Source organism: Chenopodium quinoa, unplaced genomic scaffold, assembly GCF_001683475.1.
Source record: "Chenopodium quinoa cultivar QQ74 unplaced genomic scaffold, ASM168347v1, whole genome shotgun sequence".
Lineage (NCBI taxonomy): Eukaryota > Viridiplantae > Streptophyta > Magnoliopsida > Caryophyllales > Amaranthaceae > Chenopodium > Chenopodium quinoa.
Window position 1 is genome coordinate 11,862,137 of NW_018745024.1, and position 18,739 is coordinate 11,880,875.

General features: G+C 42.1%; 2 protein-coding genes across 2 annotated transcripts in view; both read right to left on the bottom strand.

The window, feature by feature from the left end:
- LOC110708960 (calmodulin-binding protein 60 C-like) lies at positions 1-15,231 on the bottom strand. The gene is made up of 6 exons (XM_021887188.1): positions 15,112-15,231; positions 11,660-11,712; positions 10,757-11,241; positions 938-1,098; positions 669-852; positions 1-556 (listed from the first exon to the last, which is right to left on the bottom strand). The coding sequence occupies exons 1-6, from the start codon at positions 15,229-15,231 to the stop codon at positions 243-245; spliced, it is 1,317 nt and encodes a 438-aa protein (XP_021742880.1). The 3' UTR covers positions 1-242.
- Positions 14,829-18,739, bottom strand: part of LOC110708744 (calmodulin-binding protein 60 C-like) — a 6,721-nt gene continuing 2,810 nt past the window's right edge. Inside the window, exons 4-7 of the mRNA XM_021886955.1 lie at positions 16,662-17,146; positions 16,185-16,345; positions 15,885-16,071; positions 14,829-15,699 (exon numbers count right to left, since the gene is read on the bottom strand). Of these exons, the coding sequence (XP_021742647.1) occupies positions 15,278-15,699; positions 15,885-16,071; positions 16,185-16,345; positions 16,662-17,146 (1,255 nt within the window). The 3' untranslated portion in view covers positions 14,829-15,277. The remainder of the gene's footprint in view (positions 15,700-15,884; positions 16,072-16,184; positions 16,346-16,661; positions 17,147-18,739) is intronic.

The window sequence follows — 18,739 nt, forward strand, 5'->3', positions numbered from 1 at the left end:
TACAGCATATTTTTATTATGTGCCATAATGTATAGCCATTACTCATTAGCCAGTCTTCTGCCTTTATACACAACCATACAAAAATGCAAGTATGAACATTAGCTAAGAAAAGGTAAAACTCAATTTGAAGCCCCTCACTTCCCTGCCTCTTGCCTTTCCAAATACTTGATACCAGGCTAAGTATCAAACTGACCCTAACACACTGAAACAATAATCGCGATTTAATAGGACCTTCGTCATACTTAACCAATATCCTCCAAACCAGCTTCAGGGTTCGCGATATCTGCAGCATCAGCAGACACACCAGGGATAGAAGAGAGCATCCCTATGCCTTCTTCCCTCAGCAATTGGTCAGAATGCCAACTTGAGGCCTGGCCGTCGAGCATAGTGGAAGGTGGTGGTGGCATATTGTAACATAAAGGTGGAAGGCAGACATCTTTCGGTGAACCAATACATAAATTTTCGAGCAAGGAATTGTCCAAACCCATGGAGTTGTCACCTAACTGATGGCTATACTCCCCTGCATTGGACTCTGGCATCTGAATCATCTGTTGATCTGTTTTAATCAACGAAAGCAGAAATCGAGTGATTAATAGTAACAGGATTATGTGACACACTTCAATTGGCAATGTAATAAAGATTTGTAATTACGCTTCTTTACTTCTTACCATTGACACAAAATTGCTGCAGACTCGAGCATGGAACGGTGTTTGGATTAATGGTACTACCAATAGCAATAGGGATGTTAATTTGAGCCGAGTTATTCAGATTTGTGCAAGCATCATATCCTGTAAAGCAGGAATTAGCACGTTGAATGATTTCGTTCCACTTCTTTGGCGATACCTTGACAATCTACAATATACGCATATCAAATAAGGTTATGAAGTCCAAATTCTAGTGTCTAAAATTGCAACAAGCAGTCTAAGGATATACTCACACCGCGTAGGAAGGATTCATCAGTGTGATACAGTGAGATAAAATCCTTCACTGTATAAATCTGATTTTCTTCCAACATTTTGGAGATCTTCCCGTCTTTAGCAATCCAGCACAGACGCCAAACTTCATCATCTAAAGATGGAATGTCATGCTTCTTATAGGCTGCAACAAAGCATATAAATGTACAAATCAGATCAATAAAGCTGAATACTAATCCTATAACATGTGTTTCGGTTGAAAACAATGGGACCTTGCCGAAGGTCCACTGAAATGGAGAAGACTGGATTCGATCCAAGCTGTGTTGGGCCGAAGGTTTCCTGCACAGTGAACACACGTAAACTAGCCTCGGGGGTGTTTCCGAGGAAGGCCCCTCCGATGCTAAAGTCAGTACAATGTGTAAAAAGGAAGACACTATGCAAGAGAGTTTGTAGCTTGAGGCTTTTGTGGAGTATTTCTCAATGCAAGAATGAGCATATGAATTGGAATAATCAGTGTATGAGATAATGTATGTGATCATGTATCTGATCTCTCCCTGAATGTGTTAATATGAGGGCTTTTATACCTCATCATACTTGGAGAGGTTGGGCTTTAGCCCAATTGGCTTACTTTGTGGGCTGACTTTTGACTTTTGAGCAATTGGAGAGTTGAACCTTGACCTTGGGCTTTTAATTGGATCATTTAGTGCCCAGGCCCAATTTTGACTAAATTGGACCCAAACAACTTGCCCCCCAGACCCGATTTGGAAGAATGACGGGTCGGGTTTGATTTAACTCAGAAAAGGAGGGAAGTAAATGATTTAATTGATCCAAAAATTTGAATTTAAACCGTAATTAATGAGATAACAACGGTTAATGATTTGCGGAAGTTGGACGGATAATGGGCGGTTTAATCACAAGACATGTGTTTAATGGTTACTTAGTGGGTACTTAAGAGAAATTAAAGCACAGACTCTTCGTATCCCGTACCTGGAGATATAAACAGAGGCGCGTCATTCTCCTCACTTATTCACCAACACAAACCCAGAATTCTTCGAGAGAGAAACCAAGAACCCGCATCAAAACTTCGCAAATTCCCCCGAGCATTGAGCTTAGAAACTGAGACTTGCCACTACGAACTCGTAAATCGGCAACTTTCGCTTCAGATTAAGGTAAATTCCTTTGATTTCAGTTTATTTTTCTTCGAATTCGAACTCCTTCCCCTTTTCTTTCGACTTTTCTCTTCGAAATAATCCATGGCAAGAGGAGTTAGAGGTAGAGCCCGTGCTCCAAGAAGAGCAAGGCCGATTCCCGATCCTAGGAATAGGATTGGGACCTGGAATGGTCAAAGGCCGGAGTCTGACCCTGCTGAAGGGATTAGGGCGACTCCCCTTTCCTCGGCTCCTCCTCAAAGAACGGATGAGCCGAGTGCTTCTGGACGGGACGATGAAATTCCCGCTGTCCTTTGGGATATCCTCCCTGGGTTTTCAGAGTGGGAGAATGCCGAAGTCGCTTCGGCCATGATAAAGAACCGCCCCTACTCATGGTGGGTAGAGAACGCCGATCAATATCGATTTGCTGAGCAAATTGAGTTGCACTACGGCATTTTTGAAGCTGATGGATATTGGTGCCGAATGCCCTCAGCATCCGATAGAATCCATCGTCCACCCCCGGGGTATGTGGGGGTGTACACGAGACAGCTTCAGTATGGGCTGAGGTTCCCTTTGGACGTTTTCGTCCGAGACTTGCTGATCCATTACAACATTTCCCTATGTCAGCTAACCCCCACCAGCATCCGAAGGGTGATGACATACTTATGGGTCTGCAAGTTCTTCAAATACGTGCCGAACCTGCACTGCTTCAGAAAGCTCCATCGGCTAGTGCCAAATATTCAGAGTGGGCACGGAAGCCATGGTTCTGGGTGGTATCGGATTGAGTCCCGGCCCCAATACTTGACCATGTGGCCAAATGACTCTTCAGACAAGGACTGGAGAGGTCAATGGATTTGGGTTAGGGCACCCATAGATCCGGGCCACCCTTGCGTCTTCAGCGCTCCCCGGTACTTAGCTGAGCCTGATCCCGAAATGGGAAGTCTAGGTCCCCCCGCAGATAACGGGGCGGATCCGAACCTGGATCAGCAACATATCTTCGGCAAGCTGCCGAACCCGGGGGGGAGTGGTCGAATGCAGCATATCCCGGAGACTTGGCTCCCCGATACGCATTACGTTTTCCAAGAGAATATGCTAGCAGCTGTTGGCCTCAGCCGAAAGTTTAAGGATGGTAAGCTTCTTCGGCTGGGGCCGAGGCTTTTAACTACCTCTTTTTCTTCTCTCGCTTTGCTTTTTTATGCTGTGCCAACATATCTGAGCTAAACTTTTTCCCTTTCCTTTTTTCAGAGCGGGACGAGACCAACGTTGGTATTAACTACGCTCGTCTTGGTGTTAACCGAGAGCGAGTTGTAACTGAACGGGCCCCGTCTATCACTGAGCCGAGGCATAGGGAAGTTCATCTGGACTCTTCCCACTTCCAAATTGAGGCTGTTGCTCTGTATCAGAGGCAGAAGCCTTGGTGGAAGAAGAGAGACCCTTGGTTTCAGCTGCTGAACGAAGAAGCTGAAGCTGCCCGCACAGCCGAAGAGGTTGCACGGGTACTTGAGGCTTGCGAAGGAGGAGAAGGGTCCTCCAGAGCTGCTGAAGCCGAAGCTGCAGCTAGAGCAGCTGAAGAAGACGAGGCTTTGCTGAAAACCTCGGTGAGCTTTCAGACAACTTTTTTCTTTTCTTCTTTTTTTTTTTTTTTTTTTTTTTTTTTTTTTTTTTTTTACTCACATTCTTCTTCCCCCCTGTCTGTTACAGTCTGAAGAGAGTAACAGACACAGAGAAGGCAAAGCTCCTGTTCGTCCCGAAGACCAAATACAAGAGTCTTCAGACTCAGATATGGACGAGCAGCCCCTTCTGAAAAGGCGCCGAAGGATGGCCATCATCGGCCCTCATGATTTTCAGCAGAGGCCGATGACCATCGGCGTCGCAATAAGGGAACCTGAGGAAGGCAATGGATCGCCGAGGGTTCCCCAGCCAACACCCCAATCTCCTCAAAAGACCCCTCCGCCACCTCCTGAGATGGAGGTGGATCAGAGAACTCCCGAACCTAAGGGAGGGGTCCAAGAAGAAATCAAGGAGAGTGCTGCTGAGCACGAAAATAAAGATGCCGTGATGTCAAGTGCTGAAGGCTTCACGGCAGATATCGCAAGAGAGGTTGAGGCTTTCGTCCTCACCCCTGAAGAAGAGGAGGTCATAGTACTTGACTCCTCTGAGAAGGACGATGCTGAGACAACCAAGGCTAATCAAGCTCCATCGTCGTCCTTCCCTTCTTTCCAGACTCTGCATTCTGGAGAAATGGGTTTCTCGGCCCCCCGAATTCCAATCCCAGATCACATCTGGGACCTCATATGGGGTCAAAACCGAGAAGGAGCTGCAGCCTACTTCGGCAATTTTGCTGGCATGTCCGAAGTAGACAGGGCAAGGATCTGGTCGCTGAAGGCCACTGCTGGGATGGGCGAATCCAGTAGATCAGTTCCTGACCCAGCCAGGTCTAACCAACTGCTGATGATGCAGGTAATTTTCCTTCATTTCCTCCGAAATTCAGCTCTATTTTTTTCTTATTACTTATTTTTTTTTTTGTCTTCCTGTTTTCAGTTCGTGCACAATCAGACTCTCACTGTAGAGCTGATAGATACCCTACAAGATAGGGTAGACGCTGCTGTGCACGAAAGGAAGGTGGCTGAAGAGGAAGTTAAGCTTGCTAAGCTGAAGCAAGCAGCAGCTGAAGAGAAGCAGCAGGAGGTTGAGGAGTACGGTAAAAAAGCTGCCGAAGCTCTGAAAACCTTCTGCGATGCTATGGAGATGGAGGTTTTTCCCCCACTGATGGAAGGGGAAAAATTCCTCCAGGAGCATATGGGAGTGGACGTCTCCAAATTCAAGGCTGCCGTTGAGAGCCGAATTCAAGAAGGAACTGCTGCACAAGCTGAAGTGCAGCAGCGTCTAGAGGCTCTTGAAGCCAGCCGAATGGCTGCTGAAGAGTTGCTCCTGGCCAAAGACGTCCAACTCTCAGAGGCTGCTGCTGCTGCTGAAGCCCAAAGAGCTAAATTCCAAGAGGCTGAGGATCAACTGCTGATCCAGAAAGTTGAAGTGGCCCAAGCTCAGACAAAGGCTTTCCAAATTCAGCAAGAGCTGAATGAGCTGAAGGGTTCCTCCTCCAAAGTCGCTGATGAGCTGAAGAAATCCAAGGAAGACTTGGAGGAGACCCAGAAGAAGCTGGCTGATGCTGAGGCTTTACTCAAGGTCCGTGTTTATACCCAAGAGGAATATGAGATGGGTTTCAGAAACGGATTCCGAGTATGCCGAAGAGTCTGCCTTCATGCTGAGCCGAAACTGGACTGGTCTAAATGTGCTGAGTGGGTCCAGAATCCCGAAGACCCTCACATGAAGTATGCAACTCCAGCTGAAGCTGAAATTCTTAAGGCTGAGGAAGCCGAAGAGGAAGCTGAAAGACTGGAGTTGGAAGCTGAGCAGAGGGAAAGGGAGGCTCGGCAAAGTGCAAAGCCCGCCTCTTCTGCTGCTGGGGCTGAGGCCACCATGGGACTCAACGCTGATCAGTCTGATCCGCCGGCTGAAGCATAGGAACTCGGGCAGTCGTCTTCAGAATCTTGCGGTTCATCATGTGCTTAACTTTAGACTTGCCGCTTTCTGAGTTTTTTGCCTTGTTTTTTGCTTCAGCTTGCCTTGTCGTACAACAGTTTTATTTTTTTGCTTATGTACGTATTTCGGCAGCTGTTATTTTCCGCTTGTGGGCGGCTGCCGATACTGAATTATTGAACTTGTAGCTCAATTTTTTTTCTTCAGTTGCTTTATTTTTGAATGCTTTACTGTTTCTTTTCTTCAACTCTGCCGAACATAGCTGCACTGCGTGCTTCTTGCCCCCACAGAAATTGAAGTATGACTTTAGTTGAACAAGCAATTTCTGAACTTCTTCAAAATGGATATCCGAAACAAAGGGCCAACTGAAGGCAATGCTTCTGGGATACAAGTCTTACTGAAGATTGACTGTCTGAAAGTTGGATATCCGAAACACAGGGCCAACTGAAGGCAATGCTTGGGATATTAGCTTTCTGGGACTAACCTCTTTAGAACAAGTCTTACTGAAATTTGACTTCAGCTGAAAGACCAGCGTTCTTAAAGAAGACGCATATCCGAAACACAGGGCCAACTTAAGGCAATGTTTCGGATAATGGCTCTCTGGGATACAAGGCTCAGTTAAGGCAATATCCCAGAATTGTCCATGGACTCATGTCTTTGGAGAACAGGTCTTACTGATGTTTGATTTCAGCTGAAAGACCAGTGTTCTTTAAAAAGACTGAGTTTTGTAAGCCATCTGAAACCCAGTTACCCGAAGGCGAAGGTTTCAGACGAGGCTGATTTAAAAAGGCTGTTATCCTTGATTTTCTGTCTATCTTTGAAAAATGGATACCCGAAACACAGGGCCAACTTAAGGCAATGTTTCGGATAATGGCTCTCTGGGATACAAGGCTCAGTTAAGGCAATATCCCAGAATTGTCCATGGACTCATGTCTTTGGAGAACAAGTCTTACTGAAGTTTGACTTCAGCTGAAAGACCAGTGTTCTTTAAAAAGACTGAGTTTTGTAAGCCATCTGAAACCCAGTTACCCGAAGGCGAAGGTTTCAGACGAGGCTGATTTAAAAATTTTCAACTGTTGCTGTTATCCTTGATTTTCTGTCTATCTTTGAAAAATGGATACCCGAAACACAGGGCCAACTTAAGGCAATGTTTCGGATAATGGCTCTCTGGGATACAAGGCTCAGTTAAGGCAATATCCCAGAATTGTCCATGGACTCATGTCTTTGGAGAACAAGTCTTACTGAAGTTTGACTTCAGCTGAAAGACCGGTGTTCTTTAAAAAGACAGGTTTTGTCAGCAATCTGAAACCCAGTTACCCGAAGGCGAAGGCTTCAGACGAGGCTGAATAAAAAACCCTCAAAGAGTAGATAGAACAAAGAAAATTTTGAAAGGATAAAAAGTTGTAAATTTTATATAAATGGCGGCTCCAAGGCCTGTCATTAGTTCAAAATGTACTTACAAAGATTGTTCTGCCCCGAAGGGTTTACACATGGTATTTTTTCAGTACATCAGCATTCTAGTGATTCTTCAACTCAGTTCCATCCAACTGCCGAAGTCGGTATGTCCCTGGCTGAAGCTCATCATAAATTTCATAAGGTCCCTCCCATGTAGCTGAGAGCTTCCCATGGATTCGGCCTTTCTGAACTGCAGCAGCATTCCGAAGGACAAGATCCCCAATTTTGAGAGGCCTTGCATGGACCCTTCGGTTATGGGAGATGAGGTCTGAACTTATCCCGGGCATATCAGCTGCCGAGAAAGCAAACACATCTCTGTTATCCCGCAGGAGCTGAATAAGTTCACAACGGGTGTTAGGATCAAGGTCCATCCCGATTGTTACACATTTCTCAGCATCTCCTTCGGCCAACTCTGCTGTTTCAGTCTGTTGGTCCATGTCCATTGCCGATGGACTGGACTCTTCAGAATCTGGTCTGCTGCCAATGTCAGCAGGTGTCCCAGTCTTTGTGTTCTTCGGCTGGCTCTCTGAGTCTTTCGGCTCAGATGAAGAGTCAACCTTTTCCCTTTCGGGACCTTTTTCTCTGGGCACTGATCCTTGGGCCGAAGCACTTAGGCCTTTCGGCTTTTTTGTGCTTGGCTCTCTTTCTTTTTCTTTCTCCTCCTCATCCTTGTCGTTATCTGGGCGACTACTGGATGGCTTGAGGTAGTTGCACCTTCGGGCGTCCTTCTGGTTGCCCTGTATCCTTTCGGGGAAGCCGGCGTCTGAGACGTAAATCATCAGCTGATGATAAGTTGAGACGACCCCTTGGATCTCGTGAATTATGGGTCTCCCCAAAATCACGTTGTACACTGAAGGAGCGTCGATGACCAAAAACTCAATCATGACGTTCCGGGCTGCCTCATCGCAACCGATGGTGACAGGAAGTGTCACCTTCCCATCTGGATAAGTTGAAGCCCCATTGAACCCGGATACCGGATAGGGTACCGGCGTAAGGTGCTTGGGCTTCAGCTTAATTTGGTTGTAGGCCTTTCGGAACAGAATGTTTGCTCCGCTGCCACCGTCAACAAGGACCTTACTGACGTCGTGGTTGGCCACCGTGGCGATGATCACCAACGGATCCTCGTGAGGGAACGTAATCCCCCGGCAGTCGGCGGCTGTGAACGTCATGTTCGGCACCGGCGACTGGGGAGCTTGAATGTCAGCGTTGTTCACCTGGTGAGTTAAAGCTCTAAGGTGACGCTTGTGCTCCCTCCGAGAGTATATTCCTCCCGAGATAACATTGATCGGAGGGAATTTCCCCTCCGGTTTTTTACTGTTTTTCCGAGGGAAATCAAGGTCCTGCCGAGGGTCCTTTGCTAGCCTCTCGGATTCTTTTTTCTCGCGGTGATCCGCGATGTATTTTTTCAAGTATCCCTTCCGGACCATGTCCTCTATCTGGTCCTTCAGCTGGATACACTCTTCAGTGTTGTGGCCCGAAGACTCGTGGAACTCACACCACTGATTTTTATTTTTTCGCTGATACCACTCTGGGAGTGGTCTCGGCTTTCGGTAACTCTGCTCCTCCTTCGTCACACTGTAAATTTTGGCGCGTGGAAGAGAGAGCGGAGTGTAGGACTCGTATCTGCCTGTGTATGAGGCAAACCTGTCCTTCTTTAGGTCGCTGGCCGAAGATGGCTCCGAGGCCTTTGATTTTCCCTTTGCCTTATGGCCTTGGCCTTCAGACAAGGGTATTTGCCTCTGTTTCCCTCCCCCGGATTGAGGTTGGGTTTTTGCTTTATTCCATTCTTCGGCTCGGATGAACTTATCCGAAGCACTAAGAGCTTCCTCCAAGGTCTGCGGGGTATGCATGACCATGAAGTCTAGGAATTTTCCTGGCTGAAGGCCATTCTGCATTGCAAAAACAGCTAGCCCCTAGTCCAGCTGGGAGACGCTTGATGACTCGTTACTGAAACGGGTCAGGTAGTCTCGGAGGCTTTCAGTTTCCCCCTGTTGCAGACCCATGAGCTCTGCGGTAGTCTTCTCTCGGCGGTTTGCCGTGGAAAACTTGCTCCTGAACTTGGAGGACAGATCATCCCAACCTGTTATGGAGCCTTGCCTTACTCCCTTGGAGATCCACGCTTGCGCGACCCCCTTGAGAGTGGTTGGGAAATATTTGCACCAAGTCGCCTCGGATCTGGGGCAAAGATGCATATGAGTCTCATACGAGGCCACGTGGTCCTTCGGATCCGTGGTCCCGTCATATGTGATATGCGACGGTATTTTAACCGTGGGTACGCGCTCTTCCAGTATCCATTGCTCGAATGGTGAACTAGCGGGAAGCATAATGGCCTTGCCCTTGTTCCTGGCCGAAGGGACCGCGCTCCGCCCTCTTAGAGAGGTAGGAGTGGTTTTCGTCCCTGGCTGGGAAGTCTGGGCCTCGGCTGCAGGGAACGTGAGGCGACTACGCACGCTCGGTTCCTGGCCGCCGAGTCGGTCAAGGACGCTTCTGCGAGCAGTCTCAGGTTCCCGGCGAGTAGATTCTGGCCGAGAAGCTGAGCTGCTGCTCTTATGCGCTGCTGGTCTTGAGGATGAGGATCCTTTAAATAATTGAGAGTTCTTCTTCCTCTGTTTTTCATTTTTCCAAGAATCCTCCTCCCACTCTTCCAGTTCCCGGAAGGAAGGAAGCTTCCCACCGTCATGGTCTAACTTCCTCCGCTGATGCCGGGTATGCGGAGGAGTTCGATCACGAGGCGGTGGCATATTCTGTGCCCTCATTGCCTCCATGAGTACTGCCAGCGCTCTTGCCACCTCTTCCGAACTGGGCCCTGTCAAAGGGGTCCCCGGCCGAGTGTGGTAATGAGGCCGTGCAGCCGATGGTTGGCTTCGGGACACTGAATATGTCCTATGATCAGACTGACCCCTGCTAGACCGAGAGTGGTCCGGCCTATATTGAGAGTCATGCATTATAGGAGATAGGGAATCCTCCTTGTGTGATCCTCCCCCCGAGCCGGCACCCTTGGGAGAGTTCCGGTCCGGCGTGGGCGATGGTGTAGGGGTTTTAGGCTTTTCGCCCGCTCTTTGACGGAGGCTTTTGCTCTTGCGGTTCTTAGCCATGGCTGCTAAGATAATTGCAAGATGATCTTGGTTAGGAATTTGGCTTAAAGATTTTTGAAAGTCTTCCCCACAGACGGCGCCAAATTGTTTCGGTTGAAAACAATGGGACCTTGCCGAAGGTCCACTGAAATGGAGAAGACTGGATTCGATCCAAGCTGTGTTGGGCCGAAGGTTTCCTGCACAGTGAACACACGTAAACTAGCCTCGGGGGTGTTTCCGAGGAAGGCCCCTCCGATGCTAAAGTCAGTACAATGTGTAAAAAGGAAGACACTATGCAAGAGAGTTTGTAGCTTGAGGCTTTTGTGGAGTATTTCTCAATGCAAGAATGAGCATATGAATTGGAATAATCAGTGTATGAGATAATGTATGTGATCATGTATCTGATCTCTCCCTGAATGTGTTAATATGAGGGCTTTTATACCTCATCATACTTGGAGAGGTTGGGCTTTAGCCCAATTGGCTTACTTTGTGGGCTGACTTTTGACTTTTGAGCAATTGGAGAGTTGAACCTTGACCTTGGGCTTTTAATTGGATCATTTAGTGCCCAGGCCCAATTTTGACTAAATTGGACCCAAACAACATGTATGTATGTTACATGACTTACTCTCTCCACGACGATCTTTCACTTGAAAAGCATTACTCACTGCTTCCATCACACGGTCTTCTTCGGCCACTACTCTAGCCCCCAACCTAAACTTCTTGCTTCTTACCCAACTGGAATTATCCGTGAAGCAAATGTCATTAACAAAACCAATTCCATTGTGTAAAACAATCTCACATTGCCCAACCAACAATGATCCTTTGTTACTTCTCCTAGATACTATATGTTTACAAAAGTCGCTCTTTGTCCAATTCTCTAGTTGCTCGGCCTTGAAATGACCTTGAATAACCACAATTTCAACCCGTTTTGATGATAAGGGACCGCCTGTAATTAGATGTCCGGAAACTGCATCGAGTAGCAGTACCTTAATAGATGAAGACCCTTCAGCTTCAACCTTGTTTCCAGTAAAAAGTTTGCAGGGTAACTTGTGCTCAAACTGCAGCTTAAATGGTATGGATTCAGATGGATCAACCGGATTTGGTAATGACCTGTGACATAATGAAGTTCGTTAGCTCAAGTGGTTAGAGCTCCTCTCCTATAGCTAGGAGATGAGATCGATTCTCATCACTCGCCCTTGTGGCTTTCTAAACACCAAAAAATAATGAAATTTGTTAGGCTTTGGATTTTATTACTATCTCAAATTCACCAACTTGTTGATTTTAGTAATTTAATTGGTTTTTGACTACAATTCTTGATGAAATCTAGTACAAGGTAAAGCGTGACAAAAAAAAAAAACATCTATGACAAAAAAAAAAAAAAAAAAAACATATTCAAGGAAAAATCAACCAAAACTATGAAGAGTGACAGAAAACAAGAAGATAATAAAAAATACAACGACTGAACAATAGATAAAATATAGAAAATGTAATTAAAGTACGATTTCTAAAACAAAGAGAAATAACTGACCTTGAGATGGTGAGAGGAGAGCGTTGAATTGTATGCTCCACTTTCTCTCGGACCTATTCATATTGTAATAATTACAAATTCAATAATTGTATCTCGTAAAGTCGTAATACATAACTTTATTTCAGACAAAAAAACACACATGACTATACTGTTATTGCCGTATAAATTAAATCTAATTATGTGACCAATATTTTAGTAATAACAAATTTAATAACTTTACTTTACGTGTTACATACGTGATTATTCATTTGAGACGAAAAAAGCAAAGGACGAATTGAAGGGGCACATGAATGAAAATATTGATTTGCACCATACGTCTATACAATTATTGCCGTACAAATTAAATCATTATATATATGTCCATTTATCACTTATTATTCTATAAAGAATGTTTGATAATCCATTCCATCAAATATTATGTACCCTTGACAGTTGACAGGGACATTTATGATTATATATTAAATCTTAATCTTATCTTAAAATGAATTGACAAAAATTAATTATGGACATGCAACCATACATGCACGAATGCACGATAATACTGTTTTTAGTTCTGCTTTTTGAAAAGTACAAAATAATCATAGATAGTTAATGTATGATAAGTGATAAGAAAACATAATTAGATAAAGAATCTGGTATCATTGTAAAGTTGTAAACCCATCTAAAACAAGAAAAAGATGCATCATATCATAAGCTACAAAAAGATCCAAAAAGCCGTACCATTTTTCTAAACACATTCTCCAGCTGAGCAGAATATCTTTGCATCCATAATTTGTCTTTAAACAAATACCTGGCAAACAAGTTATCAACTCGATTTAAATACCGGGTATATATTCCATTAAAAATATCTCGATATATGGAAATTTGGAACTTTTTATAAACATGCACCAATCTAGATTAAAAGATTGATAGAGAATATACGCAATTTGTAGATCAAACATGTTTTATTAAAATATATTCTACTAGTAAATCTCCGAAGAATAACAGTTTTGCGTACATTCTTTATCAAAAACAACCCTGTTAAGTTCGAGCAATTACTTACTTTGTGAACTTGAGGTGGTGCTGGTTTCCTTGTTCAGTATCCTTCATGGGTACCATCAAAACTAACTAACTAACTAACAAGTTTTTAGAAGCTAATTATAATAATTAATTGGTGAAACAATAAAAATGATGAGAGCTAGATTTGATTAGGTTAGAGAGCAGTTAACTAAAAACGGCTCAATGACGGCTAATTTATACTACAACAAGACTAAAGAAGAGAGGAGAGAGGAGAGAGAGTGAGTATGTGTAAACCGTGTAAGAGAAAATACGATTAAAATGAGACGTAATGTCGTGGAAGCTATTAAGGAAGCTACCATGATAGCATAAATTATAAACTGTATTATAAAAGTCAAGTTAAGAATGGGTTTGGTTAATAACTTTAATAATAATAGTGGGTTTATTATAAGGCAAAAAGTAAGGGGTCATTAGTTTTAATTTGTATCCAATAAGGGTTTCATTTGTGCTTACTTTGGGTCTTTTGGTATGTTTTGGTAAATGATACCATGCTTCCGTTAGATGAGAGGGTTCATTACTAATAACATGATGTATGCATGTCTTGGGAGGCCTTGTATTTTACATAATATGTGTTAGTATCAAATAGAGGTGTTAAAAAATGATTTGATCCGGCATTTATAGACCTGACTTAACTTGATACACACAGTGGCGGACCCAGCCTTGGTCCTGCTAGGTCACGTGACCTAGAAAAAAAAAAAAAACTTTTTTTTTAAATTAAATGGCACCCATTTGAATATAAGATATAAAGATTATTTTTGGTTATTATTTAACAATACAAACTTATAGCATAGTGGTTGGAGGGATTGAAACAAAGCCCAATAAGCAAGGGCCAAGCCACTTAGGTCTTGAGTTCGAGCATTGATACTACTTACACAATATTGTGACTTAATTTTCTTAAAAAACATATGATAAAACAAGTTTCTTTAGTCCCAATATGCATCCTCCTCCACAAGTGTAATTTTTAATTGTATATTTGCATAGAGAGTGATGCGTGATTCCAGAACGATACATACATAAACATTTGGTATTTCCTCCATTCATGTTTAATATTTTTAATTTGATTGGAATAATCAAAGAAAGAAGGACATCTAGGAACGAAACAATCTAGCGTTAGATTAATCATTAATGCAATTTAGTTAATAAACTATAAAGGGTTCAGAAAGTACTATTTCTATGATACCTTTTGCCAATACTCAGTGTCAAATCGAAAAACTAATTACGGAGTAGGAGATTATTAATTCTGTCTTGTAGGCAATATGGTAGGTCCACTTAATAATTAATTCAGACAAAAAAAGAAGGGGGTCGGTGGAGTGGTTATTGTTTATAATTAAGTTAGACATATAATCCCAAACTTAGATTCCTGTTTTATTGTCTAAACGCCTGTTTTTAGCATAACCAAAATCCCCAGAAAATTGGGGGAATACACAAGTTTTATATAAATAAGCCTATAAACAAATACAAGTATTGTTTATTAAAATTTTACAACATTATCTTTGGAGCACAACAAAATAAAATTAACATATTACAACTTAAGTTGAGCTGATCATTGCCCCGAATCCCCGATATGTATCAAGTATCTAAAAAACTCCTCTCTGTATCTTATTACTTGCTCAATTTGACAATTTATCTAGACATGAAGTTTAAGATGAAATATTAAAGTACTATTTTAGGATGGAAGTGAGTTGGTTGAAAAATAAAAATAAAAAAAACAACAAAAGTGAGTATAAATGGAGAGGCGAGAGAATATGAATAATATTAAAATATGATGTAACTATGTAAGAGGACCACTAGTGAGGAGAAAAATTTTCCGTAGTAAAATACTGTTAAGGAATTTCTAAAAGGTAAACGAAGCAAATAATAAAATACTGTTGAAAAAGGAAAATGAAGTAATAAATACGGAAGGAATAAGAGATACTCCTAGTAATCTATATTATGCTAGCTTTGCTGAATAGGGCCTATACATAAGTTGTAACAGCAGAATTCACAAATGCATACCAATAACACCAACATGAACAGATGGTAAACAATCAAACTCCAAGGCCTTAGCAGTCCCCACAAACAGACTTGAAGATCAAGTGATCAGCAGAATTGCAGAAAAAATACACTAGAATTGAAATTAGATCAGCAGCAAAACAGTCTGTATCAACATACTTGACAGTAGTAGAAGTACAATTACCCAGCTTGGATAGTAAGGAGATTTACAGGCAAACTGCAAGAAATTTATACAACATACATTTCGATGAGATTAACGATATAATTATGGGATTCATATATTATCCACTTATCCAGATGTTTAGGATACCAACACATGACAAACTATTATACATCATAGATTAAAGGGCTTAGCTATACATTTATGTTATGTGCCTAGCTAGCACAAAACCAAGACTACTTACATCTGGAATCATAGGGTAAACCCAATTACAATACAAAGAACCATGATTTGGCACTTCAAATACATTTAGGAACATATCAAACATCAAAGGAGAAATCCTTCGCAAGTTTCCCTCCTCCATAATGGCCTACTGGCTTACCCCTTCAAATATTCAAGGGGTAAGCTGCCTACTGACTGAAACACGGAAACTTTCCTTTCCTGACAGCTTCATCATGCTTAACTTTTACCCTCATAATAGCTCGAACCTTGCTCCATCCTTTCGGCTTTGTAATTTCTGAAGCATTAGCATTCACAGTAGAGGTGAAGGAGGGCATCCCTATATCAGAGTTATGGCTAAAACCCATATAATCACTGTTATTTCCTTCTTCTCCCATCAATTGAGAAGCAGGAAACCAACTTGAGGTTTCAAAGTGGAACATATTAGGGAAGGGTGGTAGCATACAGTCTTCCAGAGATGGAAGACTTCCATCCTCACTACATGATCCAGCTAAAAAATCCTTAAGTAATGGATTGTTCAGAACCATGGATTGATGCAGATGATGGCTATAATCCTCTGTATGGTAATGTGACATTTGATTCTCTGGTAGATCTGTAGTCAGAAACATTATTTTATAAGAGAATATTAATACAGTGATTCAGAAAATCTCAAATGGCGAAAATATGACAGCACAGATTTCATTTTATGATATTGTTCTGGTACAACTATATGTGACAGTCGTAAACATATTGTGCAACAAAGAATTAAACCAACGCCTCCTCAAGTACGTGTAATACCATAGCAAGACGGAGGCATACAGAATTGCTGCATGTTCAAGCCAGGAACTGTAATTGGGCAAATTGTATTGATAATAGGAGCATCAATTGGTGCCGAGTCACTCAGACTTTGATTAGAATCCCCTGAAAAGCATGAAGTAGCACGTTGAATTATTGTTTCCCATTTTTTCGGTGTTACATTCAGAATCTGCAATCAACAAATCAAACATAATTGGTTAGAATTTTACTTCAGAAAGTTAAAGCCATACAGAAACATTCTATTAAATGATAATCATCCTAAAGCATTAAAAGTTTCTTTACTTGGCGGAGTAAGGACTCATCAAGGTAATATTGTTTCACGAAATCCTTCACTTTGTAAATATTATGTTCAGCCAACCTTTTGCATATCTTCCCATCTTTTGCTATCCAGCACAAGCGCCAGACTTCATCTTCTGGAGCCGGAATCTTGTGCTTCTGGTAAACTGCACAGCATTAATAATCTCTGTTCAAAAACGTTTAAATGGTATGCTAGTGGATAGCTATTAGCTAACACCTATCAGCCAAATTTAACAAAAATCCTTTGTACAACTAGCTGCTAATACAATCCCCCAGTCAAATCAGTTAATAAATAACACCTAATGCAATCAATTATCAGCAATCAACTAATTGGAAAATAAGGCCTAAAGCAGTAAAGCTCTCTCCAGTTGTCAAAGAATGAAATGGGAGCAATAGACTAATGGAGATAAGAATGCCCTGCAAAACAAAAATGCAGTACAGGAATAAGGACTAAACACTTACTCTCTCCACGCCGATCTTTCACTTCAAAAGGACTACTTACCCCTTCCCTCACTTGGTGTCCTTTGGCTTCAACTTTAGCCCCAAGCCTGAACATCTTGCTTCTTTCCCAGCTTGAGTTATCTGTAAAGCATATATCACCAATCCAGCCGACCCCATTTTGCAATGAAAATACATGCTGTCCAATCAACAATGGCCTTTTACCATCCCTCTCAAACACAATATTGTTGTCAAACTCTTCTTCTGTCCAATTATCTAGTTCCTCAGCCTTGAAATGTCCATGAAGAACAACAATTTTCACTTTCACTGATGACAGAGGACCATCAGTTACTCGATGCCCAGTAACCGCATCAAGTAAGTAAATTTTGATTGGTAAAGGCCCTTCAGCTTCTACCTTGTTCCCAGTAAAAAGTTTATTAGGTAACTTGTCCTCAAACTGCAGCTTTAACTTTCTTGATTCACTTGGCTTAACCTGACTTGGCATCAACCTATGTGACAAAGTAAAAGCTTGAATTAAGAATACAGCTAAAAATTAGAAACATAGCCAAAGCATTAAATAAAGAATACCATACGTATCATATGAACCAGCCTTAGCCTCTTAGGCTTCATTCTATTCACCTATATAAAAGATTTGTAAAAATAAGCTCAAATAGGGCCAATAAGTTCATTCTGAAGTGAAAGATCAACATGGTAGAGTGGTAAGTAGTAAATAAGAGCACTTGATCTCCTTGTACAAGACCAACTTTTCTATTACCAAACAAATAACAATAGCTCTTAAAAACTTACTGAAGATGAGTTGAACATGAATCAACCTACAAGCATAAGACTAATTAACATTTCTGAAATATTTCATCATGTTAAACATAACCAATACAGCAAAGTAAATCCATTAAAATATTGATCAACAAACAACAAAGTATTGAGACTAGTATTTATACTCATTGAAACATAGGTAAGCGTGAGCCTAGAACACCTAGACCTGGCAAATGGGTCATTCGGTTCGGGTATGGGTCGGGTCGGGTCAAGTTCGGGTCGGGTCGGGTCATTTCGGGTTTCGGATTGATTTCAGGTCGACTGATGATCGGGTCGGGTCGGGTATCGGGTCAACAATTCAGGTCGGGTTCGGGCCGGGTCAAGTTTGGGTCGGGTCAGTTCCGGTCAGGTCAATTTTCGGGTCCAATTTCCGGGTCAACTTCGGGTCGGGTCAACTTCTAGTCGAGTCATATTCGGGTGATTCATTGGGTTAAATTCAACTCTGTATATATATTTATTTATTTTTTGACGAAAAACTCACTATATTTATTAAGGCTATTTTTTCATGGATTATAGTAATTGTTTGACTTTTATTAACCTTTTTTTTTTGTGTGTGTTTAGAATTTTAGGCTCTCCTGAAACTAAGAAGGATGCTCTAACTAATTGAGTTATACCTCACTCTCTTATTGATCTTAGTTTTAATACGTACTCTTATTATCATTGTCATTGTTGTAATAATTTCTTTGAATCATTCTTATACTCCCTTCGTCCCAAATTACTCTTAACGATTTGACATTTTGCACTATTCACACATCTCACTTTGACCATCTTTTTTAACTATTATATGAAAGTCAATGTACTCATGTAAGATGTTGTTGGGTCTATTTTAATGTATAATTTCCTAATATTAACTTTTTATACTACCTCTGTTAACTTTTATTTGTAACTTTGGGGTATTATTTGTGAGATATAAAATATTCCAAAATTGCAAATAAAAGTTAACGGAGGTAGTAACTTATATAATTATTTACTAAAAGAAGTTAAAGGTCGGGTCATTTTCGAGTCGGGTCAACTTCGGGTCTCGGGTCAACTTCGGGTCGGGTTGTTTCGGGTCAAGGTCGGGTCAGTTCCACTTCGGGTCCGGTATGGGTCGGGTCGGGTTAATTCGGGTTTTGGGTCAATTTCGGGTCACTGGTTTCGGGTCGATTTCGGGTCATGGGTCGGGTCATTCGGGTCGGGTCATCGGGTCTGGGTCAGGATTGCCAGGTCTAAGAACACCTAAGTCATTAAGGTCATAAACCCTATCCAATGCAACATGCTTTACTGAC